This window comes from Drosophila takahashii, chromosome 4 (genome assembly GCF_030179915.1).
Source record: "Drosophila takahashii strain IR98-3 E-12201 chromosome 4, DtakHiC1v2, whole genome shotgun sequence".
NCBI lineage: Eukaryota > Metazoa > Arthropoda > Insecta > Diptera > Drosophilidae > Drosophila > Drosophila takahashii.
Genome location: NC_091682.1, coordinates 10,598 through 38,355, shown reverse-complemented (window position 1 = coordinate 38,355; position 27,758 = coordinate 10,598). Strand labels below are relative to the sequence as shown.

Here is a 27,758-nt window from a genome sequence, read left to right as displayed (position 1 = left end):
TCAGGTTTTTGTATATTGTTTTGGAATTTTTAAAATTGTTTTTCTTACTTCCTTCACAGTGACGATTCACAAACAGTGCTTAAACCTGTCACAATTTTACGTAACTCATAACTATTTTTGAGCACAAGTGACCCTTGCTTTAAAAATATTTATACATGGGCGTAAGCTAAAAGCTGAAGGGGGATTACACTTCAAGCATTTCAGCCCCCAAAGATTAGTAGGCTACGCTCATGTGCTTATACTCAAAGCAAAACTACTTAGATCGTTTAGAATTATGATATTTAAAATTGTGACAGCTTTGTGCACTGTTTGTGAATTGTCACTGTGAAGGAAGTAAGAAAAACAATTTTAAAAATTCCAAAGCAATACACAAAAACCTGATGAGTATCCCAAAAATTAGGGACATAAGGTGTCTTTGGATAAAAAATGCATTATAGAAGAAAATATTTTTATTTAATTTTTAAACGCTGTTCACAAATGAAGATTTTTAAACTTTGCTGTGACTTTAAAATTTTGAATGCGCCAACCTCCTCGTGTGGTTGAGATAGATTGAATTTTCCAAAGCGACCGTATAAAAGAGACATGTAACTATTTAATTCCGAAAAGATTACTAAAATTTGTTGACCACTCTTGAAGATATATCCCAAAAAACGAAAAAAATATGTGATTTTCTTAAATTAAAGATACCACAAATACCAGAGCTGATGGACTATAGGCGTAGTGGCAACTTATGCTTAGAAAAGCCTCATTTATCGAAATAAAATGGTGGCAGGCCTGGACACCGACCCATGTCACATTTTGTCGGCCTGTGTTATACTTTCTAAGTTTATAGGTCTTGGTGATGAATAAACAAGGTTTTTTTCGTATTTGAATGGACTGTATATTTTGAGTTAAACTTTATTGAGCCGACATGTTCCTCTGTAGTCTCATTACTTAACTTAGAAAACGAAAAAATCTCATCGTGTCACGCAGCACAGAAGATACCTAAAAATACTAAAAATGGGCGAAGCTGGTATTTCACATGACCAGTTAACAAAAATTTAAATTCAAATTATGGATGCAATCCGTTCATCAACATCCCGGGCCGCCCTGAAACATGGTTTCTGAATTAGGCAGCACAGCTAACTTAGTGATAGGTCGCGTCATCTCTCCAGTAGACGTCTTAAGTTTCACAGCGCGTACAAGTCCATCTGGTCCCTGATGAGCCTCCAATACGCGGGCTAGTATCCAAGATGCTGGAGGGAGATTTGAGTCCTTTACAAGGACTACACTACCTACAGCGATGTTACGTTCCATGTTGTTCCACTTTTGACGTTGCTGCAGCGATGTTAGATTTTCCTGGTGCCAGCGCTTCCAAAAACCCTGGTACATTGATTGTAAATGCTGCCAGTAGTCTAAGCGATTGATCGGAAAATGAGTCAGATCACCCTCTGGAACCGTTGTAAATGGGCGGCCAATTAAAAAATGGCCCGGAGACAAGTAGGTGATGTCAGTGTCAGGTGTGTAGCATAACGGTCTTGAGTTCACCACCGCACTGATCTGAACAATCAGAGTTTGCATCTGTTCGAAGGTTAGAACCGTTTTTCCCACGACGCGTCTCAGATGTAATAGATAATGTGCTAAGGTCGGTGGCCAGTTCCAAATGAATGGCTGATGTTACAAGGCAGACGAAGAGACATATGTAGCTTTTAGTTTTTCTGGGATTGCGCCCTCTCCTTTCCTTGAGGATGAATGGTCCAGCGTAGTCGCAGCCTGAGTGCTGGAAGGGAAGAACCTCCGTTATACGAATCCTTGGTAGATCGGCCATGAATTGGTCGCACTTTACGCAGTTGTGTACCAGGTTTCTTATTAGGTTACGCGCACCGAAAATCCAATACTTTTGACGCGTAAATACAAACAGAGCAGACACCCCTGGATGTAGATTTGCGGTATGTTCGTGTTCCAAAATCATCCTTGTAATGCGGTGAGATTTCGGAAGCAATATGGGGTGTTTGACGTCAGCTGGTAACTGCGAGTTGGCCAAGCGTCCTTCAACTCGAAGGAGGCCATCCTTGCAGACAAACGGTGAAAGCTTGATCAACTGGGAGCGGCTGCGAAGTGGTTTGTTTTCCGTCAGAAGATTTCGATCATCCATGAAGCATTTCTGAGCCTCACGCAGGCAAAGTATGCGAGCAGCCTGAATCTCTTCCAAGGTGAGCCTGGCCCCATTTGTCAGCGCTTCAAGTTTAATGGTCCTGGTCCTTTGTATGAAGCGTAATGCGTAAGCTACAACGTGGACCAATTTTGTGCAGGACGAGACCCGCTGAGTCAACGCTTCGATCGGTGAAAATGAGTCACCTTGCTGAGTGGTTAATGCGGTGTACTTGACTTCTTTTTTGCCATGGTTATCTGAAAGGGAAGAACAGATTTTTGTGCAGCTCAACTTTACCGCAAGCTTTTCTGGATCTTGCAGCCATGAAGGTCCCATCCACCATAAGCCGAAATGGAGAAGGTCTGCAGCCAGCATCCCTCGTGTGGCGCAGTCTGCCGGATTCTCCTTCGTGTTTACATGATGCCATGCACTACGCGGCAACGCGTCGAATATTTCTGAAGTCTTTTTGCTACAAATGTTTTGAGCTTCGATGGTGGATGCGAAAGCCAAGCCAAAACTATGGTTGAATCACACCATGCATGTATTTCGATGTCCTTGTGTTGCAGAGAATCCTTAACAGATAGGTAATAAATTGGAAGCAAACAATTATAGAGGCATATCTAAATTGTCAGCTATCCCGAAGCTTTTTATACCCTTGCAGAGGGTATTATGATTTCAGTCAGAAGTTTGCAACGCAGTGAAGGAGACGTTTCCGACCCCATAAAGTATATATATTCTTGATCAGCATCACTAGACGATGCTGTTCGTCCGTTTCTACGCAAACTAGACTCTCAGTTTTTGAGCTATCGGGATGAAACTTTCCCAAAAGTCTTCTTTCTATTGCAGGTAGTATATATGTCGGAACCGACCGGATCGGACAACTATATCCTATAGCTCCCATAGGAAGGATCGGAAAAGAAAACGTTAAAAAAATTCTAGCTTCGGTGTTTTTTGAAATATTACCTTCTACTTTTGGGGATGTTAATTTTTAAATATTTCTGAATTTCGAATTAAATATTTAAAAATTCGGACTACTATATCATATAGCTGCCATAGGAACGATCGGAAAATTTATGGAAAAGTAATAGGAAATAAATTCTAGCTTTTTTGCTTTTTATTGTATTATCTTCTACTTTAGGATATGACTCTTTTTAAATATTTCCAAATTTCAATTTTAATTTGATCAGAATCGGACGACTATATCATATAGCTGCCATAGGAACGATCGGAAAATTAATGAGAAATATTAGAAAATTGAACATTTTTGCGAATTGTATATACCCTTGCAGAGGTATATAAGCTTCGGCTGGCCGAAGCTAGCTTCCTTTCTTGTTGAAAATATTATTACACTTCATTTGCAGCACCAATGTAGGTCAGTTATATCTCCATGTCAACATGGTTTTATGAAACGTAGATCAACAATTACTAACCTTTTGGAGCTCACTTCATTTGTGATAAGGGGATTCAAAAACAATTTTCAAACAGACGTCATCTACACTGACTTTAGTAAAGCATTTGACTCCGTAAACCACCTACTTCTGGTTAGAAAACTCGATTTAATTGGGTTCCCAGTTGATCTTTTGAGATGGATCTCAAATTATTTAAAAGGCAGAACGCAAAGGGTACTTTTTAAAAATTCTCTTTCTTGTACACTCCAGGTTACCTCGGGTGTCCCACAAGGGAGTCAATTGGGGCCGCTACTTTTTACTTTATTCATAAACGCCCTTTCATCAGTTATAAGTCATTCTCGTGTACTTATGTACGCTGATGATGTGAAATTATGCCTGCAGTACAAGGATACTTTTTGCCAGTCTGATTTACAATCCTATTTAAATAGTTTCCAAACATGGTGCTCCGACAATTCGCTGAATTTAAATGGCTCTAAGTGTAAGATGATGACTTTTTGTCGTGTTACTCCTCAATATGCGATTTACACGCTGAGTGAGAGCACTCTGGACAGATTAGACCTAGTCAACGATCTTGGTGTTCTTTTGGACCCAAGACTAAAGTTCACTGATCACATTTCATCCATGGTAAATAAAGCTAGGGGTGCGCTTGGCTTTATTAAAAGGTGGTCTAAGGAATTTGATGATCCTTATATTACTAAGACCTTATTCATCTCGCTCGTCCGGCCGATACTTGAGTATGGATCACCCGTCTGGAGTCCCCAATACGGAATTCATATTGACTGTATCGAATCCGTACAAAAGAACTTTTTACTTTTTGCCTTAAGGCGCCTAAACTGGGATGCAAACCGCATTTTACCTTCTTATTCTAGTAGAATTCCCTAACCAACCGTAGAACGATGCTTGGAACTGCCTTCATTTATAACCTTATTCGAGGTGAAATTTATAGCCCCGACTTGGTTGGACGACTTAACTTTTTTGTTCCAAGTAGATTAACTAGAAATTACATTCCCTTAATTTTAAACCACTGTAGATCTAACTATGACATGCATGAACCTTTCAGAGTACTATGTTCTGACTATAATAGACTTTATCCTATTATATCAAATTCTGACTATCTGCCTCTCCTAAAACGATTAATATTAAATTTCCTAGCACAGAATTAGATCCTACTTTTTTTTCCTCGAACTATACTTATATTTTCTACATCGCGTCTATCATCTCGCGAATCGTGCCGTACTATACACGGCAGCGCCCCTCGGTCGGTTGGGCGGGAGGTGTGGCGTGGGACTCCGCGCGAAAAAAAAAAAGATAGGATTAGTCTGCTCAGTAGCAAAGCGCCACACAGCTCGAGGCCCGGTAGGGATTGCTGCTTTAGTGGAGCAACTCTGGTTTTTCCTGCTATGAGTGAAACCGATACGGTGCCATCTGCTCGCACCACTCTGCAGTAGATGACTGCGGAATATGCCTTGATGGAGGCATCTGAGAACCCATGCAGTTCGATGTGATCGCCATTGTTTTCGACAAATCGCGGCAGGCGTATTTCTTGAAGTATGTGTAGGTCGTTACGGCTTTTGTTCCACCAGTCAGCAATTTTTGGAGGAAGCTCCAGTAACCACAATTCTTGGAACAGAATTTTAAACTGCATCACCACTGGCGACAAAATACCCAGCGGGTCAAAGATCCGTGCCACGCCAGACAGCACTTGGCGCTTGGTGTTGTCCGGATTCGGTGCAAGGCAAACTTTGTAGGATAACGTATCCTCTTCTGGATCCCAATGAATGACAAGATCCTTTGCTGTAGAAGTGGATCCTTTGCCTTGTACCTCGGTTGTAGAAGTAGCTCGATCAGCTATACATGATGAATTTGAAACCCATTTGCCAAGTTCCATGCCTGCACATTTCATTAATTGGATCAGCTCTTTTTGATTGTGAATTAGCTCCTCCTCTGTAGGTGCTCCCGTCAGTACGTCGTCCACATAAAACTGCTCCTTTAAGATCCTTGCAGCGGTGGGAAACTCGTGTTGGTGGTCGTTAGCTAACTGATCCAGGACTCTTACTGACAAGAATGGTGCACTAGATGTGCCATATGTAACCGTGGAAAGCTCATAGTGCTTGATAGGTGTCATCTTCTCTTCAAACAATACGCTGATAGCTACAATGGTTGGCAGCCACCAAGATTTGTCGATACATTTTGACAATATCTGCAGAAAAGACGAACTTGAACATTCTGAAACGCATACAAATCAGAAGAGGTTTCGGAGAATGCTGGGTCCAATGTGTAGAGCATCGTTTAAGGATTTTCCATTCGTATCCTTGAATGAGCCGTCAAATACTACCCTTAGCTTTTGGGTAATTACTGGATGATGAGGCAAGTAAAAGCTTTTCCCTTTGTCAATGTCTCCTGGCGATAATTCCCGCATGTGTCCTAACTGAAGGTGTTCACGCATAAATTGTACATACTGTGAGTGCAGATCGGGGTCCTTCTTTAGGCGGCGTTCTACACACCTGAATCTTGCCAGTGCTCCTTGTAATGTATCCGAAAACTGTTCGTTGGAGTTTTTGAACGGAAGTTCGACTATGTAACGCCCCTTGGAGTCCCGAGTGTGCGTTTTCATAAAGTGCTGTTCAACTTCATCGTCCTCTGGTTTCCCATGGAATTCCTGGTTGACATCCTCCAGCTTCCAAAAGCGCCGAAGCGTTGAGTCAATGTCAATAGCCGAGTGCATTGTTGTTGTAGATGAACAGCCGGTAGTAACGATAGATGTTATGACCCATCCAAAAATGGTCGATATGACGATGATGTTGCCCTGGATGTCGAACATCTTTTGACCGGTGAACACGGTCCAAAAGTAATCGCTGCCCAAAAGAATATCGACTGGTGCCAACGATTAATAATCAGAATCCGCAAGCTCAAAGCCAGCAAATGCCTTGAGTGCTGAGGCCTCGATATCGTGTCTTGCTAACGTGGGAGTAATTTTGCTGAGTACGTGTGCGTGTACCTTCATTGTGTGATCTGAGATTCTTGACTGCATGTCCAGTGTGCTGCAGCCTCTAGTTATCTCCGCCTTGATCAATGAAATTCCAGACACTACAATGCGTGAGGGCGAGCGTGCCAGACCAAGTGCCTGTACGCACCTCTCTGAGATGTACGACAGTTCCGAACCACTATCCAAAAGTACCCGACATGTAATGTGCGATCCCTTTGCGGTTTTTTCAAATACCAGAGCTGTTGGCAATGCACTTTTCCTTAGCCCTTGGGGCTGTGTAGCCGTTGTTGATCCGTTGCACAAGGACTCAGCTGTGGGACCCGCTTGCGCGCGAGTAATATGGCTGATGGTCACCGTAGCATCTTCGGGAGCGCTTGAGACGTGCCTTTCATCAGTATGTGGCTGTGTCGTGGTCACAGCGGCTGGCGATCCAGGAATATCTGCATGTAGCAGCGAGTGATGGCGATTATGGCAAATCTTGCATGTGAATTTGGATTCACACTTGCGTGATATATGCCCAAGCTTAAGACAGTTGAAACACAAGGATTTTGTCTTTACAAATGTGCGTCTCTGGTCGATTAATGCTAATGGGCAACCGTAGATCTTGTGCTCCTTAGAGTTACATTTCACACAAGCATTATCTTCCATCGATACTAAGGCATGGGACGAACGCTTTGCTTTGCTCAGTTGTGGTGCGCCAAACTTGAGTAAATCATCCACAGACGGAGATTCAAGTTCCCGGCTTCCCTCAATCCATTTGCGTCGAGTTTCAGCGTCGATTTTGGCCAGAATGAAGTGTATGATCCAGCAGTCCCTGTTAGTTTGCCCTGCTGCATCCAATCCTCGTACAATCTCCGTGGCTCCGTCGGTAACCTTGCGCAGAACTGCAACATCTGCCCTGGATGTCGAAAGGAGATTCACAAACGTTTCCAGTAGAGTGTTGACAATGTGACGTGGTCTGTTGTATCGCTCAGTTAGGCAACTCCAAGCAGCCTCATAAGCAGCATCCGTTATTGGCATATGACGAATCAAGTCCGCTGCTTCCCCAGTAATGTACGTTTTTAAGTAAAGGAACTTTTGTATTGCTGTTAAATGCTGTTTGCTGTGGATCGTACTCTCGAAGATGTTTTTAAGCGCTGGCCACTCTTTGTAGTCACCAGAAAACACCTTGATGTGGATTTTTGGTAGCTCGTTGTGCATTACATTTGCTGCGGAGTTTGCTCACAAAAATGTTGATTGCTGCCCAGCTAAACGCTCATTCAGCTCCTGCTGTTGTTGTAGAAAACGAGCAAGGCGGCATCGTCAAGGTTGCCAGATTGCCTACCGTCGCTGCCTTCTCTGTCGCCCTCATTGGATGACTGACAGCGCCGTTTAATGGTGTGAAACAAGGTGTTTGCTTGCATGTACTTATCCTCGTACCTCTCGTTGTCGATGGCTGGATCGATGTACCCCTCTTCTTCACCATAAAGAGCCATTTGATCGCTAATGGTCTCAAACTCCTTCCAAACGTTGTTGAGCCTTTCCAATGAGACGATGATTTCGTCCAGTTCCCAGTTTGATCCCGCACGTGGATCTTGTGACGCCGTTAGCAAACGCGTAATGCTTGCCTTCGCACGACTTCTTGCTGCCTTTGAAAGCTTGAAATGATCCATGTTAATCAAAGCTAAATTTGGGTAGAAGGTCCAAAGATATGGTGATGAATAAACACGGTTTATTTCCGATTTGAATGGACTGTATATTTTGAGTTAAACTTTATTGAGCCAACATGTTCCGCTGTAGACTCATTACTTAGTAAAGAAACCGAAAAAATCTCATCGTGTCACGCAGCACAGAAGATACCTAAAAATACTAAAAATGGGCGAAGCTGGTATTTCACATGACCAGTTAACAAAAATTTAGATTCAAATTATGGATGCAATCCGTTCATCAACAGGTCTTGATGAGTAAAACAAAGTTGCCATACAATCCCTCTTTCTATCTCTTGTAGTTTTTTCAAAACCGTCTTATATCTGAAAATAAAGGAAAAACATGGAAACGGATGAAAATGGTAAGACAAGTAGCTAGGACTGCCAATAACTTTTGATTGGAATGTCCGATTTAAGCCATACTTTCTGAGTTTATAAGTCTTTATGAGTAGAACAAAATTGCCATACAATCCTTCTTTCTATCTCTTGTAATTTTTTCAAAACCATCTTATATCTAAAAATAAGGGAAGAACATGGAAACGGATGAAAATGGTAAGACAAGTAGCTAAGACTGCCAATAACTTTTGATTGGACTGTCCGATTTAAACCATACTTGCTGAGTTTATAGGTCTTGATAAGTAGAACAAAATTGCCATTTAATCCTTCTTTTTATCTCTTGTAGTTTTTTTTAAAAACTTCTTATATCTGAAAATAAAGAAAAAACATGGTAACGGATGAAAATGGTAAGACAAGTAGGTAAGACGGCCAATAACTTTTGATTGGAATGTCAGATTTAAGCCATAATTGCTAAGTTTATAGGTCTTGATGAGCAGAACAAAGTTGCCATACAATCCTTCTTTCTATCTCTTGTAGTTTTTTCAAAACCGTCTTATATCTGAAAATAAAGGAAAAACATGGAAGCGGATGAAAATGGTAAGACAAGCAGCTAGGACTGCCAATAACTTTTGATTGGAATGTCCGATTAAAGCCATACTTTCTGAGTTTATAAGTCTTTATGAGTAGAACAAAGTTGCCATACAATCCTTCTTTCTATCTCTTGTAATTTTTTCAAAACCATCTTATATCTAAAAATAAAGGAAGAACATGGAAATAAAAACTTCTTATATCTGAAAATAAAGAAAAACAAGAAAGGAAGCTACCTTCGGCCAGCCGAAGCTTATATACCCTTGTAGATAAAAGAATACTCACTCGGTGTAGTTCCAGGGATTCCAGATTCAGCGTTTCGATTTATTTCAATTTTGTTTTTAAGTAATCAAGAATCAAAACGCCTACTTCCTACAAAGTTACAATGAATTTTCTTATATTTGTTTGGGAGCCTTAAGATATAGTGGTCCGATCCGGCTCGCTCCGACATATGTACTACCTGCAATAGAAAGAAGACCTTCGGGAAAGTTTCATCGCGATAGCTTTAAAACTGAGAGACTAGTTCGCATAGAAACGGACAGACGGACATGGCTAGATAGATTCGGCTATTGGTGCTGATTAAGAATATATATACTTTATGTGGTCGGAAACGTCTCCTTCACTGCGTTGCAAACATCTGACTGAAATTATAATACCCTCTACAAGGGTATAAACATGGTAACGTATGAAAATGGTAAGACAAGTAGCTAAGACTGCCAATAACTTTTGATTGGAATGTCCGATTTAAAGCATACTTTCTGAGTTTATAGGTCTTGAAAAGTATAACAAAGTTGCCATACAATCCTTCTTTCTATCTCTTGTAGTTTTTCAAAACCGACTTATATCTGAAAATAAAGAAAAAACATGGTAACGGATGAAAATGATAAGACAAGTAGCCAAGACTGCCAATAACTTTTGATTGGACTGTCCGATTTAAGCCATACTTTCTGAGTTTATAGCAGAGCTTGCAAATAACTGTCAACCGATTTTCTTGAGGCAGTTTAATCTCGACAAAACCGAAAAAATTGTTGCTCACAAACTCTCTCTCTGAGCGGAACCGTTTTTTAGTTTTGCTTGTCGGTTTCGGTCCGACCGTTCGGCTCAACCGAACAAAGCAATCGGTCTTTCCATAACCACTCGGTGAGACCCTTTTAAGTTAACAGTCACCTTAAAGGTTTCTGAAAGACTACTGTTAAATAAAAGTAAAAAAATGGGTTTTCTCTAGAAAGGAAAAAGTATAGGCCTGCTGTGATATGTGCATAAATTTTACATAGGAAATCAAGATAATTCTAAAATTGCATTGTACATATAAATATAAAATTGTATTCTGAATATAGGTTAGCTGCTATTTTTTTGTTTGCTTCAATATATTTATTGACTATATAAGGAACTATCTTTAATAAGAAATGCCATAAAGAAACGAATTACCTTTCAAATGAGCTATACCATAAGAATAAATGAGAACTACCATAAGTCTTAAGATAAAAAATGGCTCAAAGTATTCCAACCAAGCCTATTCCTACAAAATGGATCGCGCGTTCCTTCAAATCTTTCGAAATATTTTGAATAAAACTGAATAATGTTGTGAAGATATTCTTAAATAGTTAGGAATTGATTTAAAGCTACATAAACAAAATTTGAAACTGCTAAAGGAGGTTTAACCTGTTAAAAAGCTCTAATTTTTCTTGTAGCTAAAATGATTCGCTTCTTATTACGTGGATTTGGTTATTAATTACTACATAAGAAAGATATGCCAAAAGTGGAGTTTTGGAATCGTAAATTATTTAAAATATGTAGAATATTGTAATTTAATGGTAAATGGGCTAAACTGCTGAACTCGAATTCCTCGCCGCGTCGGTCTAAGAACTTGAGTAAATCATCCACAGACGGAGATTCAAGTTCCCGGCTTCCCTCAATCCATTTGCGTCGAGTTTCAGCGTCGATTTTGGCCAGAATGAAGTGTATGATCCAGCAGTCCCTGTTAGTTTGCCCTGCTGCATCCAATCCTCGTACAATCTCCGTGGCTCCGTCGGTAACCTTGCGCAGAACTGCAACATCTGCCCTGGATGTCGAAAGGAGATTTACAAACGTTTCCAGTAGAGTGTTGACAATGTGACGTGGTCTGTTGTATCGCTCAGTTAGGCAACTCCAAGCAGCCTCATAAGCAGCATCCGTTATTGGCATATGACGAATCAAGTCCGCTGCTTCCCCAGTAATGTACGTTTTTAAGTAAAGGAACTTTTGTATTGCTGTTAAATGCTGTTTGCTGTGGATCGTACTCTCGATGATGTTTTTAAGCGCTGGCCACTCTTTGTAGTCACCAAAAAACACCTTGATGTGGATTTTTGGTAGCTCGTTGTGCATTACATTTGCTGCGGAGTTTGCTCACAAAAATGTTGATTGCTGCCCAGCTAAACGCTCATTCAGCTCCTGCTGTTGTTGTAGAAAACGAGCAAGGCGGCATCGTCAAGGTTGCCAGATTGCCTACCGTTGCTGCCTTCTCTGTCGCCCTCATTGGATGACTGACAGCGCCGTTTAATGGTGTGAAACAAGGTGTTTGCTTGCATGTACTTATCCTCGTACCTCTCGTTGTCGATGGCTGGATCGATGTACCCCTCTTCTTCATCATAAAGAGCCATTTGATCGCTAATGGTCTCAAACTCCTTCCAAACGTTGTTGAGCCTTTCCAATGAGACGATGTCCAGTTCCCAGTTTGATCCCGCACGTGGATCTTGTGACGCCGTTAGCAAACGCGTAATGCTTGCCTTCGCACGACTTCTTGCTGCCTTTGCAAGCTTGAAATGATCCATGTTAATCAAAGCTAAATTTGGCTAGAAGGTCCAAAGATATGGTGATGAATAAACACGGTTTATTTCCGATTTGAATGGACTGTATATTTTGAGTTAAACTTTATTGAGCCAACATGTTCCGCTGTAGTCTCATTACTTAATAAAGAAACCGAAAAAATCTCATCGTGTCACGCAGCACAGAAGATACCTAAAAATACTAAAAATGGGCGAAGCTGGTATTTCACATGACCAGTTAACAAAAATTTAGATTCATCAACAGGTCTTGATGAGTAAAACAAAATTGCCATACAATCCTTCTTTCTATCTCTTGTAGTTTTTTCAAAACCGTCTTATATCTGAAAATAAAGGAAAAACATGGAAACGGATGAAAATGGTAAGACAAGTAGCTAAGACTGCCAATAACTTTTGATTGGACTGTCCGATCTAAACCATACTTTCTGAGTTTATAGGTCTTGATGAGTAGAACAAAGTTGCCATACAATCCTTCTTTCTATTTCTTGTTGTTTTTTTTAAAACCGTCTTATATCTGAAAATAAAGGAAAAACATGGTAACGGATGAAAATGGTGAGACAAGTAGCTAAGACTGCCAATAACTTTTGATTGGACTGTCCGATGAGTTTATAGGTCTTGATGAGTAGAACAAAATAACCATACAATCATTCTTTCTATCTCTTGTTTTTTTTTAAATCGTCTTATATCTGAAAATAAAGGAAAAACATGGTAACGGATGAAAATGGTAAGGCAAGTAGGTAAGACTGCCAATAACTTTCGATTGGACTTTCTGAGTTTATAGGTCTTGATGAGTAGAACAAAGTTGCCATACAATCCTTCTTTCTATTTCTTGTTGTTTTTTTAAAACCGTCTTATATCTGAAAATAAAGGAAAACCATGGTAACGGATGAAAATGGTAAGACAAGTAGGTAAGACGGCCAATAACTTTTGATTGGAATGTCCGATTTGCTGAGTTTATAAGTCTGGATAAGTAGAAAAAAGTTTCCATACAATCCTTCTTTCTATCTCTTGAAGTTTTTTCAAAACCGTCTTATATCTGAAAATGAAGGATAAACATGGTAACGGATTGAAATGGTAAGACAAGTAGCTAGGACTGCCAATAACTTTTGATTGGACTGTCCGATCTAAACCATACTTGCTGAGTTTATAGGCTTGATGAGTAGAACAAAGTTGCCAAACAATCCTTCTTTCTATCTCTTGTTGTTTTCTTTAAAACCGTCTTATATCTGAAAATAAAGGAAAATAAAAACGGATGAAAATGGTAAGACAAGTAGCTAGGACTGCCAATAACTTTTGATTGAAATGTCCGATTTAAGCCATACTTGCTGAGTTTATAGGTCTTGATGAGTAGAACAAAGTTGCCATACAATCCATGGTAACGGATGAAAATGGTAAGACAAGTAGCTAAGACTGCCAATAACTTTTGATTGGACTGTCCGATCTAAACCATACTTGCTGAGTTTATAGGTCTTGATGAGTAGAACAAAGTTGCCATACAATCCATCTTTCTATCTCTTGTAGTTTTTGTAAAACCGTCTTATATCTGAAAATAAAGGAAAAACATGGTAACGGATGAAAATGGTAAGACATGTAGCTAAGACGGCCAATAACTTTTGATTGGAATATCCGATTTAAGCCATACTTTCTGAGTTTATAGGTCTTGATAAGTAGAACAAAGTTGCCATACAATCCTTCTTTCTATCTCTTGTTGTTGTTTTTTTTTAAACCGTCTTATATCTGAAAATAAAGGAAAAACATGGTATCGGATGAAAATGGTAAGACAAGTAGCTAAGACTGCCAATAACTTTTGATTGGACTGTCCGATCTAAACCATACTTGCTGAGTTTATAGGTCTTGATGAGTAGAACAAAGTTGCCATACAATCCATCTTTCTATCTCTTGTAGTTTTTTTAAAACCGTCTTATATCTGAAAATAAAGGAAAAACATGGTAACGGATGAAAATGGTAAGACACGTAGCTAAGACGGCCAATAACTTTTGATTGGAATGTCCGATTTAAGCCATACTTGCTGAGTTTATAGGTCTTGATAAGTAGAACAAAGTTGCCATACAATCCTTCTTTCTATCTCTTGGTGTTTTTTTTTTTAAACCGTCTTATATCTGAAAATAAAGGAAAAACATGGTATCGGATGAAAATGGTAAGACAAGTAGCTAAGACTGCCAATAACTTTTGATTGGACTGTCCGATCTAAACCATACTTGCTGAGTTTATAGGTCTTGATGAGTAGAACAAAGTTGCCATACAATCCATCTTTCTATCTCGTGTAGTTTTTTTAAAACCGTCTTATATCTGAAAATAAAGGAAAAACATGGTAACGGATGAAAATGGTAAGACACGTAGCTAAGACGGCCAATAACTTTTGATTGGAATGTCCGGTGTGAAACAAGGTGTTTGCTTGCATGTACTTATCCTCGTACCTCTCGTTGTCGATGGCTGGATCGATGTACCCCTCTTCTTCATCATAAAGAGCCATTTGATCGCTAATGGTCTCAAACTCCTTCCAAACGTTGTTGAGCCTTTCCAATGAGACGATGATTTCGTCCAGTTCCCAGCTTGATCCCGCACGTGGATCTTGTGACGCCGTTAGCAAACGCGTAATGCTTGCCTTCGCACGACTTCTTGCTGCCTTTGAAAGCTTGAAATGATCCATGTTAATCAAAGCTAAATTTGGCTAGAAGGTCCAAAGATATGGTGATGAATAAACACGGTTTATTTCCGATTTGAATGGACTGTATATTTTGAGTTAAACTTTATTGAGCCAACATGTTCCGCTGTAGTCTCATTACTTAATAAAGAAACCGAAAAAATCTCATCGTGTCACGCAGCACAGAAGATACCTAAAAATACTAAAAATGGGCGAAGCTGGTATTTCACATGACCAGTTAACAAAAATTTAGATTCATCAACAGGTCTTGATGAGTAAAACAAAATTGCCATACAATCCTTCTTTCTATCTCTTGTAGTTTTTTCAAAACCGTCTTATATCTGAAAATAAAGGAAAAACATGGTAACGGATGAAAATGGTAAGACAAGTAACTAAGACTGCCAATAACTTTTGATTGGACTGTTCGATCTAAACCATACTTTCTGAGTTTATAGGTCTTGATGAGTAGAACAAAGTTGCCATACAAGTCTTCTTTCTATTTCTTGTTTTTTTTTTTTAAACCGTCTTATATCTGAAAATAAAGGAAAAACATGGTAACGGATGAAAATGGTGAGACAAGTAGCTAAGACTGACAATAACTTTTGATTGGACTGTCCGATGAGTTTATAGGTCTTGATGAGTAGAACAAAATAACCATACAATCCTTCTTTCTATCTCTTGTTTTTTTTTAAATCGTCTTATATCTGAAAATAAAGGAAAAACATGGTAACGGATGAAAATGGTAAGGCAAGTAGGTAAGACTGCCAATAACTTTCGATTGGACTTTCTGAGTTTATAGGTCTTGATGAGTAGAACAAAGTTGCCATACAATCCTTCTTTCTATTTCTTGTTGTTTTTTTAAAACCGTCTTATATCTGAAAATAAAGGAAAACCATGGTAACGGATGAAAATGGTAAGACAAGTAGGTAAGACGGCCAATAACTTTTGATTGGAATGTCCGATTTAAGCCATACTTGCTGAGTTTATAAGTCTGGATAAGTAGAAAAAAGTTGCCATACAATCCTTCTTTCTATCTCTTGTAGTTTTTTTAAAACCGTCTTATATCTGAAAATAAAGGAAAAACATGGTAACGGATGAAAATGGTAAGACACGTAGCTAAGACGGCCAATAACTTTTGATTGGAATGTCCGATTTAAGCCATACTTGCTGAGTTTATAGGTCTTGATAAGTAGAACAAAGTTGCCATACAATCCTTCTTTCTATCTCTTGTTGTTTTTTTTTTTAAACCGTCTTATATCTGAAAATAAAGGAAAAACATGGTATCGGATGAAAATGGTAAGACAAGTAGCTAAGACTGCCAATAACTTTTGATTGGACTGTCCGATCTAAACCATACTTGCTGAGTTTATAGGTCTTGATGAGTAGAACAAAGTTGCCATACAATCCATCTTTCTATCTCGTGTAGTTTTTTTAAAACCGTCTTATATCTGAAAATAAAGGAAAAAAATGGTAACGGATGAAAATGGTAAGACACGTAGCTAAGACGGCCAATAACTTTTGATTGGAATGTCCGGTGTGAAACAAGGTGTTTGCTTGCATGTACTTATCCTCGTACCTCTCGTTGTCGATGGCTGGATCGATGTACCCCTCTTCTTCATCATAAAGAGCCATTTGATCGCTAATGGTCTCAAACTCCTTCCAAACGTTGTTGAGCCTTTCCAATGAGACGATGATTTCGTCCAGTTCCCAGTTTGATCCCGCACGTGGATCTTGTGACGCCGTTAGCAAACGCGTAATGCTTGCCTTCGCACGACTTCTTGCTGCCTTTGAAAGCTTGAAATGATCCATGTTAATCAAAGCTAAATTTGGCTAGAAGGTCCAAAGATATGGTGATGAATAAACACGGTTTATTTCCGATTTGAATGGACTGTATATTTTGAGTTAAACTTTATTGAGCCAACATGTTCCGCTGTAGTCTCATTACTTAATAAAGAAACCGAAAAAATCTCATCGTGTCACGCAGCACAGAAGATACCTAAAAATACTAAAAATGGGCGAAGCTGGTATTTCACATGACCAGTTAACAAAAATTTAGATTCATCAACAGGTCTTGATGAGTAAAACAAAATTGCCATACAATCCTTCTTTCTATCTCTTGTAGTTTTTTCAAAACCGTCTTATATCTGAAAATAAAGGAAAAACATGGTAACGGATGAAAATGGTAAGACAAGTAGCTAAGACTGCCAATAACTTTTGATTGGACTGTTCGATCTAAACCATACTTTCTGAGTTTATAGGTCTTGATGAGTAGAACAAAGTTGCCATACAAGTCTTCTTTCTATTTCTTGTTTTTTTTTTTAAAACCGTCTTATATCTGAAAATAAAGGAAAAACATGGTAACGGATGAAAATGGTGAGACAAGTAGCTAAGACTGACAATAACTTTTGATTGGACTGTCCGATGAGTTTATAGGTCTTGATGAGTAGAACAAAATAACCATACAATCCTTCTTTCTATCTCTTGTTTTTTTTTAAATCGTCTTATATCTGAAAATAAAGGAAAAACATGGTAACGGATGAAAATGGTAAGGCAAGTAGGTAAGACTGCCAATAACTTTCGATTGGACTTTCTGAGTTTATAGGTCTTGATGAGTAGAACAAAGTTGCCATACAATCCTTCTTTCTATCTCTTGAAGTTTTTTCAAAACCGTCTTATATCTGAAAATGAAGGATAAACATGGTAACGGATGGAAATGGTAAGACAAGTAGCTAAGACTGCCAATAACTTTCGATTGGACTTGCTGAGTTTATAGGTCTTGATGAGTAGAACAAAGTTGCCATACAATCCTTCTTTCTATCTCTTGTAGTTTTTTTTAAAACCTTCTTATATCTGAAAATAAAGGAAGAACATGGAAACGGATGAAAATGGTAAGACAAGTAGCTAAGACTGCCAAAACCTTTTGATTGGACTGTCCGATTTAAACCATACTTGCTGAGTTTATAGGTCTTGATGAGTAGAACAAAGTTGCCATACAATCCTTCTTTCTATCTCTTGTAGTTTTTTCCAAACCTTCTTATATCTGAAAATAAAGAAAAAACATTGTAACGGATGAAAATGGTAAGACAAGTAGCTAATACTGCCAATAACTTTTGATTGGAATGTCCGATTTAAGCCATACTTTCTGAGTTTATAAGTCTTTATGAGTAGAACAAAGTTGCCATACAATCCTTCTTTCTATCTCTTGTAATTTTTTCAAAACCATCTTATATCTGAAAATAAAGGAAGAACATGGAAACGGATGAAAATGGTAAGACAAGTAGCTAAGACGGCCAATAACTTTTGATTGGAATGTCCGGTGTGAAACAAGGTGTTTGCTTGCATGTACTTATCCTCGTACCTCTCGTTGTCGATGGCTGGATCGATGTACCCCTCTTCTTCATCATAAAGAGCCATTTGATCGCTAATGGTCTCAAACTCCTTCCAAACGTTGTTGAGCCTTTCCAATGAGACGATGATTTCGTCCAGTTCCCAGTTTGATCCCGCACGTGGATCTTGTGACGCCGTTAGCAAACGCGTAATGCTTGCCTTCGCACGACTTCTTGCTGCCTTTGAAAGCTTGAAATGATCCATGTTAATCAAAGCTAAATTTGGCTAGAAGGTCCAAAGATATGGTGATGAATAAACACGGTTTATTTCCGATTTGAATGGACTGTATATTTTGAGTTAAACTTTATTGAGCCAACATGTTCCGCTGTAGTCTCATTACTTAATAAAGAAACCGAAAAAATCTCATCGTGTCACGCAGCACAGAAGATACCTAAAAATACTAAAAATGGGCGAAGCTGGTATTTCACATGACCAGTTAACAAAAATTTAGATTCATCAACAGGTCTTGATGAGTAAAACAAAATTGCCATACAATCCTTCTTTCTATCTCTTGTAGTTTTTTCAAAACCGTCTTATATCTGAAAATAAAGGAAAAACATGGTAACGGATGAAAATGGTAAGACAAGTAGCTAAGACTGCCAATAACTTTTGATTGGACTGTTCGATCTAAACCATACTTTCTGAGTTTATAGGTCTTGATGAGTAGAACAAAGTTGCCATACAAGTCTTCTTTCTATTTCTTGTTTTTTTTTTTTTAAACCGTCTTATATCTGAAAATAAAGGAAAAACATGGTAACGGATGAAAATGGTGAGACAAGTAGCTAAGACTGACAATAACTTTTGATTGGACTGTCCGATGAGTTTATAGGTCTTGATGAGTAGAACAAAATAACCATACAATCCTTCTTTCTATCTCTTGTTTTTTTTTAAATCGTCTTATATCTGAAAATAAAGGAAAAACATGGTAACGGATGAAAATGGTAAGGCAAGTAGGTAAGACTGCCAATAACTTTCGATTGGACTTTCTGAGTTTATAGGTCTTGATGAGTAGAACAAAGTTGCCATACAATCCTTCTTTCTATTTCTTGTTGTTTTTTTAAAACCATCTTATATCTGAAAATAAAGGAAAACCATGGTAACGGATGAAAATGGTAAGACAAGTAGGTAAGACGGCCAATAACTTTTGATTGGAATGTCCGATTTAAGCCATACTTGCTGAGTTTATAAGTCTGGATAAGTAGAAAAAAGTTGCCATACAATCCTTCTTTCTATCTCTTGAAGTTTTTTCAAAACCGTCTTATATCTGAAAATGAAGGATAAACATGGTAACGGATGGAAATGGTAAGACAAGTAGCTAAGACTGCCAATAACTTTCGATTGGACTTGCTGAGTTTATAGGTCTTGATGAGTAGAACAAAGTTGCCATACAATCCTTCTTTCTATCTCTTGTAGTTTTTTTTAAAACCTTCTTATATCTGAAAATAAAGGAAGAACATGGAAACGGATGAAAATGGTAAGACAAGTAGCTAAGACTGCCAAAACCTTTTGATTGGACTGTCCGATTTAAACCATACTTGCTGAGTTTATAGGTCTTGATGAGTAGAACAAAGTTGCCATACAATCCTTCTTTCTATCTCTTGTAGTTTTTTCCAAACCTTCTTATATCTGAAAATAAAGAAAAAACATTGTAACGGATGAAAATGGTAAGACAAGTAGCTAATACTGCCAATAACTTTTGATTGGAATGTCCGATTTAAGCCATACTTTCTGAGTTTATAAGTCTTTATGAGTAGAACAAAGTTGCCATACAATCCTTCTTTCTATCTCTTGTAATTTTTTCAAAACCATCTTATATCTGAAAATAAAGGAAGAACATGGAAACGGATGAAAATGGTAAGACAAGTAGCTAAGACTGCCAATAACTTTTGATTGGAATGTCCGATTTAAGCCATACTTTCTGAGTTTATAGGTCTTGATAAGTAGAACAAAGTTGCCATACAATCCTTCTTTCTATCTCTTGTTGTTTTTTTTTTTTAAACCGTCTTATATCTGAAAATAAAGGAAAAACATGGTATCGGATGAAAATGGTAAGACAAGTAGCTAAGACTGCCAATAACTTTTGATTGGATTGTCCGATCTAAACCATACTTGCTGAGTGTATAGGTCTTGATGAGTAGAACAAAGTTGCCATACAATCCATCTTTCTATCTCTTGTAGTTTTTTTAAAACCGTCTTATATCTGAAAATAAAGGAAAAACATGGTAACGGATGAAAATGGTAAGACACCTAGCTAAGACGGCCAATAACTTTTGATTGGAATGTCCGATCTAAACCATACTTGCTGAGTTTATAGGTCTTGATGAGTAGAACAAAGTTGCCATACAATCCATCTTTCTATCTCTTGTAGTTTTTTTAAAACCGTCTTATATCTGAAAATAAAGGAAAAACATGGTAACGGATGAAAATGGTAAGACACGTAGCTAAGACGGCCAATAACTTTTGATTGGAATGTCCGATTTAAGCCATACTTGCTGAGTTTATAGGTCTTGATAAGTAGAACAAAGTTGCCATACAATTCTCCTTTCTATCTCTTGTTGTTTTTTCAAAACCGTCTTATATCTGAAAATAAAGGAAAAACATGGTATCGGATGAAAATGGTAAGACAAGTAGCTAAGACTGTCAATAACTTTTGATTGGACTGTCCGATCTAAACCATACTTGCTGAGTTTATAGGTCTTGATGAGTAGAACAAAGTTGCCATACAATCCTTCTTTCTATCTCTTGTAGTTTTTTTTAAAACCTTCTTATATCTGAAAATAAAGGAAGAACATGGAAACGGATGAAAATGGTAAGACAAGTAGCTAAGACTGCCAAAACCTTTTGATTGGACTGTCCGATTTAAACCATACTTGCTGAGTTTATAGGTCTTGATGAGTAGAACAAAGTTGCCATACAATCCTTCTTTCTATCTCTTGTAGTTTTTTCCAAACCTTCTTATATCTGAAAATAAAGAAAAAACATTGTAACGGATGAAAATGGTAAGACAAGTAGCTAAGACTGCCAATAACTTTTGATTGGAATGTCCGATTTAAGCCATACTTTCTGAGTTTATAAGTCTTTATGAGTAGAACAAAGTTGCCATACAATCCTTCTTTCTATCTCTTGTAATTTTTTCAAAACCATCTTATATCTGAAAATAAAGGAAGAACATGGAAACGGATGAAAATGGTAAGACAAGTAGCTAAGACTGCCAATAACTTTTGATTGGAATGTCCGATTTAAGCCATACTTTCTGAGTTTATAGGTCTTGATAAGTAGAACAAAGTTGCCATACAATCCTTCTTTCTATCTCTTGTTGTTTTTTTTTTTAAACCGTCTTATATCTGAAAATAAAGGAAAAACATGGTATCGGATGAAAATGGTAAGACAAGTAGCTAAGACTGCCAATAACTTTTGATTGGATTGTCCGATCTAAACCATACTTGCTGAGTGTATAGGTCTTGATGAGTAGAACAAAGTTGCCATACAATCCATCTTTCTATCTCTTGTAGTTTTTTTAAAACCGTCTTATATCTGAAAATAAAGGAAAAACATGGTAACGGATGAAAATGGTAAGACACGTAGCTAAGACGGCCAATAACTTTTGATTGGAATGTCCGATCTAAACCATACTTGCTGAGTTTATAGGTCTTGATGAGTAGAACAAAGTTGCCATACAATCCATCTTTCTATCTCTTGTAGTTTTTTTAAAACCGTCTTATATCTGAAAATAAAGGAAAAACATGGTAACGGATGAAAATGGTAAGACAAGTAGCTAAGACTGCCAATAACTTTTGATTGGACTGTCCGATTTAAACCATACTTGCTGAGTTTATAGGTCTTGATGAGTAGAACAAAGTTGCCATACAATCCATCTTTCTATCTCTTGTAGTTTTTGTAAAACCGTCTTATATCTGAAAATAAAGGAAAAACATGGTAACGGATGAAAATGGTAAGACATGTAGCTAAGACGGCCAATAACTTTTGATTGGAATATCCGATTTAAGCCATACTTTCTGAGTTTATAGGTCTTGATAAGTAGAACAATGTTGCCATACAATCCTTCTTTCTATCTCTTGTTGTTGTTTTTTTTTAAACCGTCTTATATCTGAAAATAAAGGAAAAACATGGTATCGGATGAAAATGGTAAGACAAGTAGCTAAGACTGCCAATAACTTTTGATTGGACTGTCCGATCTAAACCATACTTGCTGAGTTTATAGGTCTTGATGAGTAGAACAAAGTTGCCATACAATCCATCTTTCTATCTCTTGTAGTTTTTTTAAAACCGTCTTATATCTGAAAATAAAGGAAAAACATGGTAACGGATGAAAATGGTAAGACACGTAGCTAAGACGGCCAATAACTTTTGATTGGAATGTCCGATTTAAGCCATACTTGCTGAGTTTATAGGTCTTGATAAGTAGAACAAAGTTGCCATACAATCCTTCTTTCTATCTCTTGTTGTTTTTTTTTTTAAACCGTCTTATATCTGAAAATAAAGGAAAAACATAGTATCGGATGAAAATGGTAAGACAAGTAGCTAAGACTGCCAATAACTTTTGATTGGACTGTCCGATCTAAACCATACTTGCTGAGTTTATAGGTCTTGATGAGTAGAACAAAGTTGCCATACAATCCATCTTTCTATCTCGTGTAGTTTTTTTAAAACCGTCTTATTTCTGAAAATAAAGGAAAAACATGGTAACGGATGAAAATGGTAAGACACGTAGCTAAGACGGCCAATAACTTTTGATTGGAATGTCCGATTTAAGCCATACTTGCTGAGTTTATAGGTCTTGATAAGTAGAACAAAGTTGCCATACAATTCTCCTTTCTATCTCTTGTTGTTTTTTCAAAACCGTCTTATATCTGAAAATAAAGGAAAAACATGGTATCGGATGAAAATGGTAAGACAAGTAGCTAAGACTGTCAATAACTTTTGATTGGACTGTCCGATCTAAACCATACTTGCTGAGTTTATAGGTCTTGATGAGTAGAACAAAGTTGCCATACAATCCTTCTTTCTATCTCTTGTAGTTTTTTTTAAAACCTTCTTATATCTGAAAATAAAGGAAGAACATGGAAACGGATGAAAATGGTAAGACAAGTAGCTAAGACTGCCAATAACTTTTGATTGGACTGTCCGATTTAAACCATACTTGCTGAGTTTATAGGTCTTGATGAGTAGAACAAAGTTGCCATACAATCCTTCTTTCTATCTCTTGTAGTTTTTTCCAAACCTTCTTATATCTGAAAATAAAGAAAAAACATTGTAACGGATGAAAATGGTAAGACAAGTAGCTAAGACTGCCAATAACTTTTGATTGGAATGTCCGATTTAAGCCATACTTTCTGAGTTTATAAGTCTTTATGAGTAGAACAAAGTTGCCATACAATCCTTCTTTCTATCTCTTGTAATTTTTTCAAAACCATCGTATATCTGAAAATAAAGGAAGAACATGGAAACGGATGAAAATGGTAAGACAAGTAGCTAAGACTGCCAATAACTTTTGATTGGACTGTCCGATCTAAACCATACTTGCTGAGTTTATAGGTCTTGATGAGTAGAACAAAGTTTCTATCTCTTGTAGTTTTTTTTAAAACCTTCTTATATCTGAAAATAAAGGAAAAACATGGTAACGGATGAAAATGGTATGACACGTAGCTAAGACGGCCAATAACTTTTGATTGGAATGTCCGATTTAAGCCATACTTGCTGAGTTTATAGGTCTTGATAAGTAGAACAAAGTTGCCATACAATTCTTCTTTCTATCTCTTGTTGTTATACCCTTGTAGAGGGTATTATAATTTCAGTCAGATGTTTGCAACGCAGTGAAGGAGACGTTTCCGACCACATAAAGTATATATATTCTTGATCAGCACCAATAGCCGAGTCTATCTAGCCATGTCCGTCTGTCCGTCTGTCCGTTTCTATGCGAACTAGTCTCTCAGTTTTAAAGCTATCGCGATGAAACTTTCCCGAAAGTCTTCTTTCTATTGCAGGTAGTACATATGTCGGAGCCAGCCAGATCGGACCACTATATCTTAAGGCTCCCATAGGAATATTCAAACATATATAAGAAAATTCATTGTTACTTTGTAGGAAGTAGGCGTTTTAATTCTTGACTACTTAAAAACAAAATTCAAAAATAGAAACGCTGAATCTGGAATCCCTGGAACTGCACCGAGTGAGTATTACTTTATCTGCAAGGGTATATAAGCTTCGGCTGGCCGAAGGTAGCTTCCTTTCTTGTTTTTTTTTTAAAACCGTCTTATATCTGAAAATAAAGGAAAAACATGGTAACGGATGAAAATGGTAAGACAAGTAGCTAAGACTGCCAATAACTTTTGATTGGAATGTCCGATTTAAACCATACTTTCTGAGTTTATAGGTCTTGATAAGTAGAACAAAGTTGCCATAAAATCCTTCTTTCTATTTCTTGTTGTTTTTTTAAAACCGTCTTATATCTGAAAATAAAGGAAAACCATGGTAACGGATGAAAATGGTAAGACAAGTAGGTAAGACGGCCAATAACTTTTGATTGGAATGTCCGATTTAAGCCATACTTGCTGAGTTTATAAGTCTGGATAAGTAGAAAAAAGTTGCCATACAATCCTTCTTTCTATCTCTTGAAGTTTTTTCAAAACCGTCTTATATCTGAAAATGAAGGATAAACATGGTAACGGATGGAAATGGTAAGACAAGTAGCTAGGACTGCCAATAACTTTTGATTGGACTGTCCGATCTAAACCATACTTGCTGAGTTTATAGGCTTGATGAGTAGAACAAAGTTGCCAAACAATCCTTCTTTCTATCTCTTGTTGTTTTCTTTAAAACCGTCTTATATCTGAAAATAAAGGAAAATAAAAACGGATGAAAATGGTAAGACAAGTAGCTAGGACTGCCAATAACTTTTGATTGAAATGTCCGATTTAAGCCATACTTGCTGAGTTTATAGGTCTTGATGAGTAGAACAAAGTTGCCATACAATCCATGGTAACGGATGAAAATGGTAAGACAAGTAGCTAAGACTGCCAATAACTTTTGATTGGACTGTCCGATCTAAACCATACTTGCTGAGTTTATAGGTCTTGATGAGTAGAACAAAGTTGCCATACAATCCATCTTTCTATCTCTTGTAGTTTTTGTAAAACCGTCTTATATCTGAAAATAAAGGAAAAACATGGTAACGGATGAAAATGGTAAGACATGTAGCTAAGACGGCCAATAACTTTTGATTGGAATATCCGATTTAAGCCATACTTTCTGAGTTTATAGGTCTTGATAAGTAGAACAAAGTTGCCATACAATCCTTCTTTCTATCTCTTGTTGTTGTTTTTTTTTAAACCGTCTTATATCTGAAAATAAAGGAAAAACATGGTATCGGATGAAAATGGTAAGACAAGTAGCTAAGACTGCCAATAACTTTTGATTGGACTGTCCGATCTAAACCATACTTGCTGAGTTTATAGGTCTTGATGAGTAGAAAAAAGTTGCCATACAATCCATCTTTCTATCTCTTGTAGTTTTTTTAAAACCGTCTTATATCTGAAAATAAAGGAAAAACATGGTAACGGATGAAAATGGTAAGACACGTAGCTAAGACGGCCAATAACTTTTGATTGGAATGTCCGATTTAAGCCATACTTGCTGAGTTTATAGGTCTTGATAAGTAGAACAAAGTTGCCATACAATCCTTCTTTCTATCTCTTGTTGTTTTTTTTTTTAAACCGTCTTATATCTGAAAATAAAGGAAAAACATGGTATCGGATGAAAATGGTAAGACAAGTAGTTAGACTGCCAATAACTTTTGATTGGACTGTCCGATCTAAACCATACTTGCTGAGTTTATAGGTCTTGATGAGTAGAACAAAGTTGCCATACAATCCATCTTTCTATCTCGTGTAGTTTTTTTAAAACCGTCTTATATCTGAAAATAAAGGAAAAACATGGTAACGGATGAAAATGGTAAGACACGTAGCTAAGACGGCCAATAACTTTTGATTGGACTGTCCGATCTAAACCATACTTGCTGAGTTTATAGGTCTTGATGAGTAGAACAAAGTTGCCATACAATCCATCTTTCTATCTCTTGTAGTTTTTGTAAAACCGTCTTATATCTGAAAATAAAGGAAAAACATGGTAACGGATGAAAATGGTAAGACATGTAGCTAAGACGGCCAATAACTTTTGATTGGAATATCCGATTTAAGCCATACTTTCTGAGTTTATAGGTCTTGATAAGTAGAACAAAGTTGCCATACAATCCTTCTTTCTATCTCTTGTTGTTGTTTTTTTTTAAACCGTCTTATATCTGAAAATAAAGGAAAAACATGGTATCGGATGAAAATGGTAAGACAAGTAGCTAAGACTGCCAATAACTTTTGATTGGACTGTCCGATCTAAACCATACTTGCTGAGTTTATAGGTCTTGATGAGTAGAACAAAGTTGCCATACAATCCATCTTTCTATCTCTTGTAGTTTTTTTTAAAACCGTCTTATATCTGAAAATAAAGGAAAAACATGGTAACGGATGAAAATGGTAAGACACGTAGCTAAGACGGCCAATAACTTTTGATTGGAATGTCCGATTTAAGCCATACTTGCTGAGTTTATAGGTCTTGATAAGTAGAACAAAGTTGCCATACAATCCTTCTTTCTATCTCTTGTTGTTTTTTTTTTTAAACCGTCTTATATCTGAAAATAAAGGAAAAACATGGTATCGGATGAAAATGGTAAGACAAGTAGTTAGACTGCCAATAACTTTTGATTGGACTGTCCGATCTAAACCATACTTGCTGAGTTTATAGGTCTTGATGAGTAGAACAAAGTTGCCATACAATCCATCTTTCTATCTCGTGTAGTTTTTTTACAACCGTCTTATATCTGAAAATAAAGGAAAAACATGGTAACGGATGAAAATGGTAAGACACGTAGCTAAGACGGCCAATAACTTTTGATTGGAATGTCCGATTTAAGCCATACTTGCTGAGTTTATAGGTCTTGATAAGTAGAACAAAGTTGCCATACAATTCTCCTTTCTATCTCTTGTTGTTTTTTCAAAACCGTCTTATATCTGAAAATAAAGGAAAAACATGGTATCGGATGAAAATGGTAAGACAAGTAGCTAAGACTGTCAATAACTTTTGATTGGACTGTCCGATCTAAACCATACTTGCTGAGTTTATAGGTCTTGATGAGTAGAACAAAGTTGCCATACAATCCTTCTTTCTACCTCTTGTAGTTTTTTTTAAAACCTTCTTATATCTGAAAATAAAGGAAGAACATGGAAACGGATGAAAATGGTAAGACAAGTAGCTAAGACTGCCAATAACTTTTGATTGGAATGTCCGATTTAAGCCATACTTTCTGAGTTTATAAGTCTTTATGAGTAGAACAAAGTTGCCATACAATCCTTCTTTCTATCTCTTGTAATTTTTTCAAAACCATCTTATATCTGAAAATAAAGGAAGAACATGGAAACGGATGAAAATGGTAAGACAAGTAGCTAAGACGGCCAATAACTTTTGATTGGACTGTCCGATTTAAACCATACTTGCTGAGTTTATAGGTCTTGATGAGTAGAACAAAGTTGCCATACAATCCTTCTATCTATCTCTTGTAGTTTTTTCCAAACCTTCTTATATCTGAAAATAAAGAAAAACAAGAAAGGAAGCTACCTTCGGCCAGCCGAAGCTTATATACCCTTGTAGATAAAAGAATACTCACTCGGTGCAGTTCCAGG

General features: G+C 37.4%; 3 protein-coding genes across 3 annotated transcripts; all 3 read right to left on the bottom strand.

Moving 5' to 3' along the window:
• Positions 1–1,071: 1,071 nt before the first annotated feature.
• Positions 1,072–5,665, bottom strand: LOC138913723 (uncharacterized). Its single transcript, XM_070218015.1, has 3 exons — positions 4,882–5,665; positions 1,591–2,388; positions 1,072–1,394 (listed from the first exon to the last, which is right to left on the bottom strand). Exons 1-3 carry the CDS (start codon positions 5,663–5,665, stop codon positions 1,072–1,074), a joined length of 1,905 nt encoding a protein of 634 aa, XP_070074116.1.
• A 117-nt stretch (positions 5,666–5,782) lies between these two features.
• On the bottom strand, positions 5,783–6,361 carry LOC123003300 (uncharacterized). The gene has a single exon (XM_044395405.1). It carries the CDS (start codon positions 6,359–6,361, stop codon positions 5,783–5,785), a length of 579 nt encoding a protein of 192 aa, XP_044251340.1.
• A 66-nt stretch (positions 6,362–6,427) lies between these two features.
• On the bottom strand, positions 6,428–7,726 carry LOC123003299 (uncharacterized). The gene has a single exon (XM_044395404.1). The coding sequence runs from the start codon at positions 7,724–7,726 to the stop codon at positions 6,428–6,430; it is 1,299 nt and encodes a 432-aa protein (XP_044251339.1).
• Positions 7,727–27,758: the final 20,032 nt, after the last annotated feature.

What these genes read in the sequence shown, in the direction of transcription:
- LOC123003299 (XM_044395404.1), bottom strand. Translation starts at nt 7,726, where the DNA reads ATGCACAACGAGCTACCAAAAATCCACATCAAGGTGTTTTCTGGTGAC.
- LOC138913723 (XM_070218015.1), bottom strand. Translation starts at nt 5,665, where the DNA reads ATGACACCTATCAAGCACTATGAGCTTTCCACGGTTACATATGGCACA. An exon ending in CCTACCGGGCCTCGAGCTGT is followed by an intron (nt 2,389 to 4,881) that starts GTGGCGCTTTGC and finishes CTTCCCTTTCAG; the next exon opens with ATAACCATGGCAAAAAAGAA. An exon ending in TATTACATCTGAGACGCGTC is followed by an intron (nt 1,395 to 1,590) that starts GTGGGAAAAACG and finishes TCAATCGCTTAG; the next exon opens with ACTACTGGCAGCATTTACAA.
- LOC123003300 (XM_044395405.1), bottom strand. Translation starts at nt 6,361, where the DNA reads ATGTTCGACATCCAGGGCAACATCATCGTCATATCGACCATTTTTGGA.